The sequence below is a fragment of the Accipiter gentilis genome, chromosome 7 (assembly GCF_929443795.1).
Source record: "Accipiter gentilis chromosome 7, bAccGen1.1, whole genome shotgun sequence".
Taxonomy (NCBI): domain Eukaryota; kingdom Metazoa; phylum Chordata; class Aves; order Accipitriformes; family Accipitridae; genus Astur; species Astur gentilis.
The window spans coordinates 22,564,180-22,577,843 of NC_064886.1; the positions used below are offsets into that span (position 1 = coordinate 22,564,180).

The 13,664-nt window shown below is 48.8% G+C and overlaps 1 protein-coding gene across 18 annotated transcripts in view; it reads left to right on the plus strand.

The window, feature by feature from the left end:
• Positions 1-13,664, plus strand: part of FBRSL1 (fibrosin like 1) — a 559,238-nt gene that overhangs the window by 445,631 nt on the left and 99,943 nt on the right. For 14 of the 18 annotated variants that reach the window (XM_049804585.1, XM_049804593.1, XM_049804586.1 and 11 more), the window contains one exon: positions 12,024-12,077. The exons of the other annotated variants lie outside the window; for them this stretch is intronic. In XM_049804585.1, the coding sequence (XP_049660542.1) occupies positions 12,024-12,077 (54 nt within the window). The remainder of the gene's footprint in view (positions 1-12,023; positions 12,078-13,664) is intronic. 18 annotated transcript variants of the gene reach the window in all.

Here is a 13,664-nt window from a genome sequence, read left to right on the forward strand (position 1 = left end):
TTGGCAAGGCTTAAGAGCCATCCCTGAATGATATCGATTCTAGTAAGAAGTATGTCATAGCTCTGGAGGCTTTATCTAAATAATCACATGCTTTCTGGAGTGCAGTTTTCAGATTTGACTTATTAGATTTAAACTTCTGGTCTTCTTAGGAAAACACCTCCCCTTCCATCCCGTTTCATTGTCCCTGATCCAAGCTGGACCGTCTAGAGGATGGTGTAATATTTGCTGCGTATTTGCCTTGACAAATGGCTAATTCCCACTCGGATCCGTGGGGGTTTGGTGTGCACCGGGGACAGCAGGCTCCTTGGCTTCCTTGCCGAGAGTATTTGTTTAAATGCAGCAAGTCCTTTCTCCAGTGTTGTCTTTGCAAAATGTGGAGGGGTGAGCCTTTTGATGTTTGTATTTACAGTGTTTTCACATCTGGATGTCATTTGTGACACAGGCTCTCCTCCTTTTTCTATCCCTGTGTCTTCCTGTAAAATTCATTTTGAACATATAAGCTCATGTGGCTTTAATGTGTAGTAGTCGGCCAATGTATTTAGCAGGCCTGTAGTAGGCCAATAAAGAGGTACCTTGGGTCACGCTGTGCGCTCTTGTAAATTTATCCCGAATTAACCCTGATTGGCATCCAGCTCCCCCGCTGTAAAGATACAGATGTGCGTGCTCTCCAACATCTGCTGTTTCATGAGGAGCCGTGCCATAAATCCACGAACCCCAGTGACCTGGAGTCTGGGCCGAGGGTTTGGGGATGCTTCGGCTCCTGCGCTCCACGGTCAGGAGAGCTCACCGGGACGGCAGAGCTCGCCGGGACGCGGGCGGCCGTGCCGCCGGCGGGAGGGCAGCTCCATCCTTGCATTCGCACGCGAGAATCCTGTTGGCGTTGCAAGAGAGTGTTCTTCTCCCCGAGCGACACCAAGATACGGCCTCGGGTGTAAATCCTTCTTGTGGCTGCCCGTTTCACGCAAGTGGTTTGAATATCCTCGTCCAACAGGTTTCTTCGGGGCTCGTATTAATTCAGCTTCGCCTTTTAAAATGCAAACTTGGGCATGGCGGAGCAGGCTCTTTCAGCTGCCTTTACTTGCAAAGGAAAGCAGGGGAAGGAGATCAGTCAGAGCAGCCAGAGCGTCGCTGCAGTCCTGCAGTCAGCCAGGATGCAAAAGGAAAAACATACCCATCAATTCCTGAATGTCAGCAGAGATCCCCTGGAAATTATTTATTGCGTCTGCTGTCGTATTTAATGATTTAACAATATACTAATAATCATAATATATTAACTTTGTGTAGTGATATACCAATCAATATAAAATAATGAACACGTCTAATGGATTTAATAGTACACAGATGTTTACTGCCTTTCTCCCTGAAGATTTTCAGATCATTTCTAAAGGCCGGCTGAAAACCGTGCTCGGGCGGTTCCGTTCCCCCACCCGAGCGCCGGTGGCGGCGCTGGGGCCGCGTGCGGACCCCCCGAACGCCGCGGAGCGGCCGTGCGAGGGCAGGGGCTGCAGAGCGGGGCGTTGCGGGCGCGTGGGGAGCCGCCGGCCGGGGAGGGGGCCGCGCGCGCCCAGGCCGCGTGGGTGCGCCGGCCCCGCTCCTGCGTGGGTGCGCCGGCGAGGTGGGGCAGGGGCTGGGGCTCCCCCCGTCCCTATGAATCACGGTTACTGCGGCAGGCGCTAACCAGGCGTGTCAGGCAGCGTGGATCGTCGGCCCCCGTGGCCATCGATTAACCATTTATTAAAGCACCTATGAATCACTGCAATAGTAATTATATTTTAAATATACCTTCTAACAACTGTTTTGCAACGTGAAGGTTAATCACGATTAAACATTTCCTTTGCTTTTCTCTTCTCCCTCCGCCCGGGTCCAAATCCCCTGGGGGTCTGAATGCATCTCGGGGACGGGGAAGGCCGCACCTAACGTGAGAAATAAGAGGGAAAGGAGCCCGACCTCAGCCCATCAAAAGGACCGGGTGGGGAAGGAAGCGCGCGCACACGCGTACCCACGCACGCCACGCGTGCGCACGCGCGTTCAGAGAGCGTTAACACACGCGCCGAGCGCCCTCCGACCACTGCGAACGCCCAGATACCGGCTCCGCGCACACGCAGACAGCGCTCAGGCCGCGCACACCCACGCGCACAAGCGAACGCCCGGTGTGCGCGCGCGCCGGGGCCGCGCGCGTGGGTACGGAGCGCGCCCACGCGCAGACGCCGCGCACGCGCTAGCCAGGCACGCGCTGACCGTCGGCACACACGCGGCCCACGCGCGGGCTGCGCAAAGCCGTGGCCCGGCGCGCGCGCGCGCCGCGCCCACGCCGGGCACCTATGGCCCACGCACGCGGCTCACGCCCTCCCCTCCCCCCGCCGCGCGCGCGCCGTGGACACGCGGGCCATGCGCGAACGCCCCCCCGCGCACGTGGATTTGGGCCGCGTTCGCGCAGCTCTGGCGCGCACCTGCGCGCGCCCGGGCAACGCGCGCGGGGGGCCGCCGGCTGTGCACGCGCCCCCCGTGCGCTCCGGCGCGCGCGCGCCCACAAGACCGCGCGCCCCTCCGGGACCGGGGGGCGCGCGCCCCGCGCCGGCTGCCCCGACGGCGGGTCCCGCGCGTGCCCCGCGGCGGGGCGGGGCGGGGCGGGACAGGCGGGCGCGCGCGAGCGAGCCGCGCCGAGCCGAGCCGCGCGGGGCGGCGGGGATCCGCGTCTCGTGGCTGGATTGGTCTCGCCTGGCGGCGGGCTGGGCGGGCGGCGGGGCGGGAGGCGCTCGCCGCGGCCGCGCGGAGCAGTCGCGCCGCGGAGCGCCCGAGGAGCGGCACCGCCGCCGCGGAGCGGAGCGGAGCGGGGCTTCGGCGCGGTTCCTCCTCGTCCATGTTTGGGAATAATGGCTACCGAGGCGTGAATCACAAAAAGAAAGAAAGAAAGAAATCCGCCGCCGGGGGAAGCCCCTAGATGGGGCCGGGCTGGGGCTGCCTGCGGGGCTGAGCTCTTCTTCCCCGCGTCTCTCCCTCGTCGGATGCCGGCCGGAGCCGCCTGGGTCGCTTTTTTTGCTGTTTTTTTGGCCTTTTTTTGGTGCGTCTGCGGGCTTTTCGCCCCCTCGCGTGTTTTTCGCCCCGCCGCGGCCCCGCGGGTGATGGACCCGTAGCGCCCGTCTGCGCGTCGGCTCCGGGGCTGAGCGGGCGGCGGGGACGCAGCCCGCCGGGGCGAGGCGGCGGAGGGGGCGCAAACTTTGAGCCCCGGGTTCGGCCGGGGTGGGGGGGTGGGGGGGGAGGAAAAAGGAAAAGAAAGGAGGAAAAAAAACCAAAAAAAACCAAAAAACAAAACCCCAAACCCCAGAGAAGGAGCGGAGACGCGCTGCCTGCACCCCCAGAAAGAGCGCCGGAACCGGAGCGAGCGGCGAAGGACTGCGGCGGGAGGAGGCGGAGGAGCCGCGGCGGGGGCCGGCGGGACCCCCGGGGCACCTCCCGGCCGGGCGCCGCGTTGTGCCGCTGCGGGGGGGGGACCCCGAGCGGCTCCGCTCCGCGCCGCGCCCGCGGGGGCCGCCCGGCCTCGCCTTGTGGATTATCCCGCGGGGGCCCGGCTCGCCGGCGGGGCTCGCCATGGTCTGCGCGCCGCGGGGTAAGTAGCGCCGGGGCGGGTGGGCGCCCTGCGGGACGGGGACACCCCCCCCCACACAAGCCCCCCACTGGGGGGAGGGGGGGGGTCCTCTTCCCCTCCCCGAGCCCCGTTTCTCGGCGGGGGAAGTGTTTTTCAGCCGGGGAGTTCAGCGGCTTTGCGGTCAGACGGGAGAAGGAAATCGCCGCGTTTTCCGCCCGGTGCGATGGTTGTGTGCGTGCGGTTTTTTTGTGTGTTTGTTTCTTCTTTTTTTTTTTTTTTTTTTTTTTCTTTCTGGAGGGCGGGGGTGCCTTTTTTTCGGTGCAGTCGACGAGGTGGTTTGATTTTTTCCGGCCGCGCCGTTCGCTCGCTGCCGGTCCCCCTCCCCGGCCCCGTTTGCCTTTCGGGGGGTGGTCCGCGTCCCTTCCTACGGAGTGGGTGCTGGGATGCAGCGGGGCGAAGCGCGGGGAGGCAGAAACCGGTCGTTACCCATTCCCGGAGGCGAACCGAGGAGCTCTCCGTACAGAATTATGGAGAAGGGTTTGTTGGTTGGTTTTGGTTTTTGGTTTTTTTGTTTGTTTTTTTTTTTTTTTTGCGGGGGAGACAGGCTGCGTTTAAATAAAATAAAATAAAATAAAAAAAGACGTAGCAGCGAGGAGCTGCCGGGATGCGATGCGCTCCCAAGCTGCTTTTTTTCCACCCCGTTTCGCACATTCCTCCAGTGCGACCGCATCCCTCTGCCCACCCCACCCCCGCCCCCACTTTCAGGAGACCGGGGCGGGGGGGGGGGGGGCTGTGGAATAAAATAAAGATAAAAAAAAATTGAATCGTTGCCTCCATCGGGCCGCAGAGAGCGGGGCCGGGTCGACACCCCCGTGGCAGCACCCGAGCCGGGGGGGGGTGCTGCGCTGCTGAGCCCGGGCGGCCCCGGGCTGCTCCCGCCCACGGGTGACCGTGACGGAGCGAGCCGGCAGCCGCCCGGCTTTGTAGGCGCGTCAATGGTCCCCTTCAGCAGAATACCGCGAATTGGCTCTTTCGGGGTGTTTTCTTGGCAGGCTGGGTGTCGTAGCAGGCTGCCGGACGAGGACGATGTTATTTGTCTGGGATTGCTGGCTCTTAAAAACGGTAACAAACTTAAAAAAATCCGTAGCCGGTGGTTAACCCCTTCGGCGCAGGCCAGAGCCCCTCTCCTCACAAAGAATAGCAAGTTTTAAAATGGTCTTCGTGGATATTTTTTTTTCCCCCCCGTGTGCCTTTTGGCCTGAGAAATAACCCGGCCGCCTCCCCGAGCCTGGCAGACGGTGCTGGCCGTGCCGAGACGCGGGTTGGCTGCCCAGGCGTTGTTCTTGTCCCCGCGTCTGCTGCTGTGCCCCTCTGCTTAGCTTGAAAGAAAAATTTAATCCAATTAAGAAATTAAACCTTGTCTGTTTAAAAGTGACAAATTTGAAAAGGGGAAGGGGGGGGGGAGCAGCAAAGTAAGATTTCCAGGTCACTGGTTAACTAAAGATGGTTTGGAAAAAGAGCTCAGGAGTAAGGCGAGGGCAGAGGGAAGGAAAGAAGGACCTTTTTAAATGGTAAAGGCTTGTACGTCTCTCTGGAATTTAAACTGTTTTTTTAGGCTTGTAAAATCTTCTTGAAGTTGTGCATTTATCTCAGGAGGCTGCTTGCTAGCTAATCTTCTCAAGGCATGTCCTGATTTTTTGTAACATTACAGTATCTGAGGTCCTTTTAACCTAATTTTGTAACAAAGATAATTTCTTGTTATGTAAGTTACTGTTCTGAATGATTGCTTTGGGTCTTGGAGATCGTCCTTAACCGGTCTCCCCTGTGCCGCAGAAACTGGGATTATTTACTTCGTTAACAATTCTTGAAAGAAAGCCTCGCTTAACTGGAAAAGGCTGCTAAGGTATTGCAGGAAAATAGTCTTCCCATTCTTCTTTCTAGAGAGTTAAATCTTTGGTCATCCCTGATCAGAATTTACTTCAGAGGTTTATGTTTATGTGTAAATCCGATTTTCCCCACATACAGACTTACAAGGGCGAGCTGCTTGATTTATACACACAGCATTAACTTCCTACAAGTGGCAGACTTCTAATGCTCTCTTCAAGAATTTTCGTCTTTGCTGACAACAGTTCCCTAAAACTGCCCTGTGCTAAAGCCAAAAGGCACTAGCTTGGGCTGCCTGGTTTTCTTTTCCAGACAAGATTAATGCTATAAAACAAGGAAGGCAGTATTGTATTTAGCTAGATACTGAGTTTTTGCTAGTACAGAGTGATTTTTTTTTATTTTATTTTATTTGGAAGGTGGGTTATTCTGAGTGAAACCTTAAGCCTTGTTTATCAGAGGCGCAGTCTGTTCTGATAAACAAACGAAGGAGCAAAATATATCCCAGTGTTATTCTATCGGGACATGCAGTCATCTGTTGGATCTTGTGGCCTGCGCTGGCTATGTCGAACAGCGGTGTCACAAGTAGCTCTGGAATTTTTAAGTTTAAAAAAGGATTGGAGTATGCTTTGAATTCCAGTGATAAACTACAGATATTTAGCAGTAGTTGCTACTTTTTTTGCTCTGATTTTGCAAGAATGTTGCGATTTGAAGTGTTAACTTTCAGTAAGGGGTGCAAATATTAGTGTTCACTGTTGTTGCTTTTTAAACTAAAAACTGTTAAATGGTTAATGGTGGTATGTTGGCAAAAGTGGCAATGAAAAGGGCTGCATTCTTCAGTGAGCCTGTGCTCACTGTCTGTGCTGTATGGTACTTTTGGAAAGCACATATGTGTATGTCATTTTCTGCCTTAAATCTTTCTTCCTTCTTTTTTTTTTTCCCCCCTTGACTCACAGCATCCTTGTGTTGAGTGACCCATAATAGCTAGGGATTGTGGTGTCTGCATAAATGTGAATATGAAGCAGTCTTTTTAAAGCCATTACAGAAGATTCAGTCAAGTAAAATTATTTGTATCATAGGAATAGGAAATGTAAGCTGGTTAATTTTAATTACTTCATGAATTTACAAGATCTGAAGTCAGGCAGGTACAAGAATGTGTTGCTCTTCACTTAATAGCATGTTTGAGCAAAGATTGGCATTCTGCATCAGAAGTGGAAATTTTAGGTTTTCTTGCAGTCAGTCGTTTATCCTTCTGAATAAAGATGGAAATTCTGAACTAGGTAAAGAAACATATGGTTTTACCAGAAATGATTTCCTAGACTGATCAATTACTAGGAGATGTAATGAGAAATATACTCCGTAGGGAGAGGAAGGAGGGATTGCCATTACATAATATCCCTTGGGAGAATTTCTGTATCGCATAATGAGGTTGGTGATGGAGCATTTGGGGAAAATGCCGATGGATAGGAATTTGCTCTTCAGATTTCCATAAGCAAAACATATTACTGAAAAATAGGCTTGTTAAAAGTAGTACTGATACCTTAGGTGGGTGCTTTGCCTCTATACACATTTCTTTTGTTCTCATAACTACTATGTGAGAGATTAGGTAACCATAAGATTAACATGTCCAGAAAATGTGAGATGCTAGTGAATAATTTCCTTACTTATTTAACACCAAGGGTAAACCATTAAGGGCTTGTGTTGTGTTCCAGGCTTCGTTAAATTATTTCTGTTTATCTATTGAAAATAGGTCCTAAGGAAGAGAAAATCTCTAGCCTTAATGGTGTAAACACGAATGACCTTATTCTCATGCTGTTGAAAATGAAATGTATAGAAATGTGTATACGTGATGTTGTGGATTCAGTAAAACCCGGTAGCTGGATACGTGTTTCCAGAGTCCTTGTAACATCCTAAGGATCGCCTAGGAGCTGACTTACGGATGGAGAAGAAAGGGCTTGTTAAAAATTACTTAAATACAGCCTTACTTTTTTAGTAGTAGTTGCCTTAGGCAGGAAAATAATTCATTTCCTCACACCTGCCCTTCAGCATTTTTCATGCTCGGGGTCCAGAGTGAGCGGTTAGCCTCCAGGAACCGAACGCCGAGCTGGCCGGCAGCGCCTGCCCGCGCACGGGCTCAGAGGTGTTAAAAGCAACAGAGGAAAAAGGTGAACAATCTTAACACCTCTGTCACTGCTGGGGAATTTGCCTAATTTGAGTTGCTCGTTTAAAATCTGAGTGCTGGTGGTTCTAGTAATTTTTCAAACGACTTGTCCAGCTTTTGTCCCTCGAGTTACAAATGTGTTCCAGCTTTGCGGGTTTCTCTGAAAATCGCCTTTACGCGGACTCCAGCAGCCGAGGTGGCGCAGTGACCCCTGATGGTGGCTCTGGTAATCGAGGCAGGTTTGCACAGCTATCACTATTTTTAGGAAGTTAAAGGTGCAATGGCTGGTTTGAAGGCCAGGCCCCGATTTCAGCATTTCATTGATAATATTTTGTAGTATTTTGTATGCCACCTTGTGGCTGCCGGAGCACATTGCAGTTGTTGAGGTGTGGCTGGGTTTCATAGGACAGTCCCAATTTTACTGTCGTCTTGATGGTTTTATTTTGTGTGTCAGGTTAGCGTCAGTTATCTGTTCTGATTCACCTGACATTGACTCAGTTGCAAGATCCTGGTTATTGGAAATGTAAACCAGAGTGGTGGCTGCTCACTGCTTTCAAAGTTTGTGGCAGGGCTTGGCTTTCCAAAAAGGTGGAAAATGGTGCTGGATTTAAGCACTGAGGGTTTGCATAACGGAATTAGTGACATTTCTGTACCCTATAGAAAAGGTCGCCATCAAGGAAACTGAAAATATATGTGACCGATACCGGTAGAAGGACTTGATTGCAGATGGTAACACAGGGGTGGTAATCTTCCTTGCTGCCCTGTCCCATTGCCTTGCCAGAGTTTTACAGATAGTGACCCCTGTGTTAACCGTCTCACTGACATGGTTTAGCGTGAGAGCATCTCTCAAGGTAGCTAATGTCATTTTAAATGGTAAGAATGGCAACCTGTGATTGTTGTTCTTGTAAACTTAAACTAGGATGGTGCTCTTGACATGGCTAGAGAAAAGCAGGTTCTCCAAAACATCCATTTGTACCTTATATGGCTGTATTGAAAGGGTTACAGATAAATAAAATGTGTGTTCTTTAATACTACAAAAATAAACTTTACTGTGTGGTGGGTGGTAGGAGAAGAGCTAGAGTTTACATGAAGACAGCATTTCAAGGTGGCTGTTTGTGTTGTTACCAAAGATATTCCTAGCTTGCTTATATATAAAATGAGATTTTTTAAAAAAATATTTTTAATTTTGAAAGTACTCAGCCTAGCTTATGTTCTTGCAGAAAAAAATGTTACAGCCAAATTGCCCTGGAAGGTAGCTACAAGATTTTTAATACTGAGTTAAAGCAAGCTGGATATGTTGTTCACCATAATCTTTCCGTGGGGGGTAAAAACCATCTGTACGTGGACGCTGTTTCTGTAGTAACTGCTATACCAAAGGAGAATCGGGGACATAATGGGTATAAATCTTGGGGAGTTTTCCATGGAATAATCAACAATAAAAAGCATTTAGGCTATTAAGATACCTGCGAGTTACTCCAAAGCTGTAGGTTATAGAGTTATAGTATAGTCTGCCTTCAAAATGGTTGGAAATCCATCATAAATATCTCTTTACCACATACCTTCTATCTCTATGGATGATTGGCTCTCTAGTAAAGCCTTCCGTAGAGGGTGTACTGTAATCCTTTTATGTTACTTCTTCAGTGCAGATTACGCAGCAAGAAATAATTAGGAGATTAATTTTCACCTGTCACTGCCAATAATAGATAACCTTGATACAGTGACAGGGCTAGGAATTTGGGGAGCGGAAAAGCATTTAACCCTGTGGTGATTGCTGCAGGGACCAGGCAGAAAATGGTTGCCAGAACATGACCTCCCTGCTCGCTGTCACGAAGAGGGAGAGACGTGTTAGTCTTTCAGCTTCCTCATCTCCCGCGAACGCTTTGCCTTTATCCACGAACGTGCACTGTAAAATTCGCTCTGTGCCGCAACGGTGCCACACGCGCCTCGTGCTAATCAGCCCGGAGCAGACGTCGGAGACCTTTGTAGCCTAGTCTTTTAATTCAAATGCAGTTCTGTTGCTTTTCATGATTTCAATTCCCAATCTGACTGGTATTCCTAGCCTGCTAGGGAAAAGAGGAAATTAATGAAGATGGCTTCATTAGGCAGAGTGCAGTTTAGCCCTTGCTTCTCTCCAACAAATGCAGCTGAAAAAGCATCCCAGAAGTAACTGTGCTTTTGGTCTTCAGAGAAAGCAGAGCTGAGGTGTTTCTGCTCCCTTTCAAAATTAATTACTAGCTCACATCAGGTGAGCTTAAAAATGTAGCCTATGCTATAAGACAGTGAAGGGAAATGAGAAGGGAAAAAAAAGCCACCCTTCCCCCTCTGCTTTATTTTTTTTCTTTTGTGCTGAAGTTTAAATCTACAATCTGTTGAAAATGTAATGGGAAACCAGCCTACAGAAAATGCCATTATTCATATCATCGTGAGCTCATTTATTTTATCTGCAATAGTAATGATAAGACAGACTGCTTGGCAATGCTGATAAGCTGAGGAATATCTTAGAGCTATTTGTAAAAGTTAAAGCAGATCTTGGTACTGAGAGATAGGAAAACTGATGAGCCTTTGGGCAATCTGCAGAGCTGAAAGCTAATAAAGATTTTAATAGGAAGGCCTCATTAGGATTAGGGAGAAGATCTATTATCTGGGATTTACACAACACAAACAGTGGGACAACTTTAATTTTTGCTTCTTTGTTCATTAAATACTATTGCTGAATGTGAAGCCTTTTAACTCTGATGTGGATCTCTTCGTACGTTCAAGGAGCCGTCACCAGCTAGCTGCTGGCTGAGCAGAGATGGAAGTGCAGTTTGTGTGGGAATGCATTTGCCACACATGAGAAATGCCAGAAAGCCGTCATATTCAGGGACCAGTCACTTTTTGGAGGTGCAGAAATACAGTTGTTTGCAGGTGCCTGGGTGGGCGGGTTCTCAGTAGTGTGTTTTTTCTGTTGTGAACAATATTTCTATTCTTTTGGCCCTGGAGAGCATCTTTAGAAAGAAATTAACACGTTGCTGTTGTGTTGGTTCTCTTGATGGTGAGACTGAAATACCAGTACTGGATAGCTTGTCTGCCCACTTCAGCCTAATGGGGTGCTAACTCCCAGTCCCATGGTGGTGGCTTTTTTATTGTGATCACCTTATTAATACAAAACTATTCTAGTAGAGGAGCTGTCTCCAATGCCACTGGAGTTGGTATGGTAGGAGTACGTACCATGGGTGACCTGATCGAATGGTTTGGTAGTTACACAACAGGACTGATTTTAGCACCGTGTGCATTCTTATACGTGTGATGTACAAAACGTTCACTTTTTGAGGACGCTTAGTGTGTGCAAACACCTATTACATGGGCTCAGCTGCTTTATTCCTCATACGTAGCACGGAATGTAAGGTGCATGTAAGCCGCTGAAAGAGCATTAGTTTATCCAGGGTTTACAGATGTATTTAATATTTTTTCTCAAGGAGCATCCAAACTTTTTTTGTGGTTGAACTGAATTTTAAAGCAGGAGGAGAAGCCATGCTGGAACATTCTTTGGTTTGCTTTTGAGGTCCAAGCCATGTTGTAACCTGACTCTCGCTAACCTACAGTTTAAACGGTTCTTACACACGGCCTATGAGATCTAGTTGAACCTGTAGTGCAGATGAAACGTTTTGTTAGGTGATATCCATGCTGGCTGTGAAATGCCACTTGTGTGACCACACCTGTGCTTGGGAGCTGTCTGGTTTCTTCCTTGTGTAGAGCACACACAAGTGCAGGAGTCTCAGCTTCTCCCCCATTTTCATGGCACAGACCAACTTCTCTCCTGCTGCTGGATCAAATAACCCTAGTGGTAACTACAGTAACATTGCTTCCATGGAAGAGTAATATTTGGAAAGTATGTTCTTGTATTTTCGGTTGTTTTTAATACGATGTAGCAGCCAAAACCCAAAAGGGAGCGCGGCATCACGAGCCACAGAGAAGTCTATTACAGACCATGGTTTGGGATCTGCTGGTTAAAACCAGTGGTTTCACAGGGCCTACAGTGGACAGTGTAATAATAGATTTAACTCCAAGTATTCCATCTTCCATGTGCTTGAGGAACTTACTCAGAGCAGCTGCAGCTGTAATCCCCTCCCTTGTGCCTTCACCAGCGTGGAGACAGATGGGTAGGGCTGGGAGGAAAGCACCCTGCACCTACTGCCCAGGACAAAAATAAATTTCTCATGGCGGGTTGGTGTCAGTTTGTTGAGTTTGTTGCAGCTTGTTTGTAACAAGTCACAGTTTAGGTCAGCGAAGCAGTGTGGCCTCCTAAAGAACTAGCGCTATTTGCACTTAACATGTTGCTCCAGCAAGGCTGCCATTTGAGAAGTTTCTAATATTTATGTTTGATATGAATGAAACTTTTTGTTTTGTCTGTAGACCGCAACGGAACTGGAGCTGACTCGTATCAGGAGTGCCTTGATAACAAGCAAGGTATGAGATCAAGTCTCTCCAACATGGGCACTTGGGACTGATTTAGCTTGATTTCTTGCAGCTGAATTGGTTACTGTCTCTGTCTCTTGCACTCTCTCTGTCTCCCTTTTTTTTTTCTTTTTCTCCCCTCCTCCCACCCCCCCCCCCCCCCCCCCCCCCCCGTCTCCAAGCCAATTCACTGTTAACAGTTCCATGTCAGCTAACCTGTTAGCTCAGGGTCTCACTACACATTTGTGATGAGGCTTCTCGTTTCTAGCACCCCAAACACTCTGTTACTAAGGGAGGAAGTGGGAAGGTTGTAAAACAAAAGTAGCATGTGCACTTGCTTGCAGCTATCTTCTTCCTTGAGGTTTAGTTGCACAGCAAAGCAGAAGAATATTAAAGTAAAAGTTGAGTTAAGGGAAGGCACGTGCTAGGCTGGGTTACCTCAGTGCCAGACATCCTGTGATATTTTGTGTGCTGACATGCTGACTCAGACTTGTCCAGCCTGCTGTCTTCTCCCATGGCAAGGTTGGTCAGAGCTGGAAAAGTCTCTTGTGACTTACAAGGGAGTGATGATGGTGAGGGAAGAACCTGTTATCCTTTTACTGTAAACATGGAAAGAAGACTCACATCAGTAGAAATGAAAATTGTAAAAGTATCTCAGAAACAGGACCCAAAGGCAAGCTTATTGATTTTGTATTTAGAAAAAGAGTTGGTATATTATGTTCTCTTCAGATGTCCTCTCTGAGAGTTACAATCAGAAGTGCTACTCTATTGCCATAACCGTGTAGTGACTATTGAACCTTCTGGTAATCAAGGAGAACAAGCACACTTCAATCCAGAATTTCATTCATTACAAGCTACAGCAAAGAGATAAGAGAAAATGCTTATCCTAACCAGGTTAATAGGCATCAGTTACATGTCAGCTTTTTACCCTGCTGTTGACCCAGATCTGTGACAGTAGCTAAAATGATCATTTGCTGAAATTCTGACCCTTCTTGCATAATTTTCTAAAGTCGTACCAAGAAACACATAAAAACTGTCCCTGTTTTGGTGCTTGGTTGGGTTTAATTTTCCACTGGTGTCTTCGCTTTCAGTATCCATCAGTCAGTGTTATATGTGCTTCAAGTCAAAGCTGCCGTGAAGTGCATCCCCCCTGCTGTTGTTGGGTTTGGGTTGGGGTTATTTGGGGGGGTTGGGGGGTTTTTTTGCTTGTTTTGTTTCCCTCCTCTCAAAAAAAAAAACAACCCCAGTACATTGTCTCTCTGGTGACCTTTACGCTCATCTTTTTTCGCTACTTTTCTCTACTGATTGTAGTAAATACCTAATCATTGCTAAGCTTTCATTTCAGAAGTTACAACTGGAAGACTAATGTGGAAGAACTGTAATCAATAATGCCTTTTTTAATTAGATTAAGTTTAGAAGTCTTCTAGACCAATGTAATTCAGGATGTTCCTTTGATAGATAGATAGTTTGTTCTTAGAGAGAACAGTTTTTTCCGGTAACCTTTTTCTGGTTGGCAGTGGGGAGTGTTCCATTTGACATTTCGTAGAAAGCAACTGAGTTTCAGGTTTTAAAAAAAAATCGAGTATTCTCGTTTTGGGA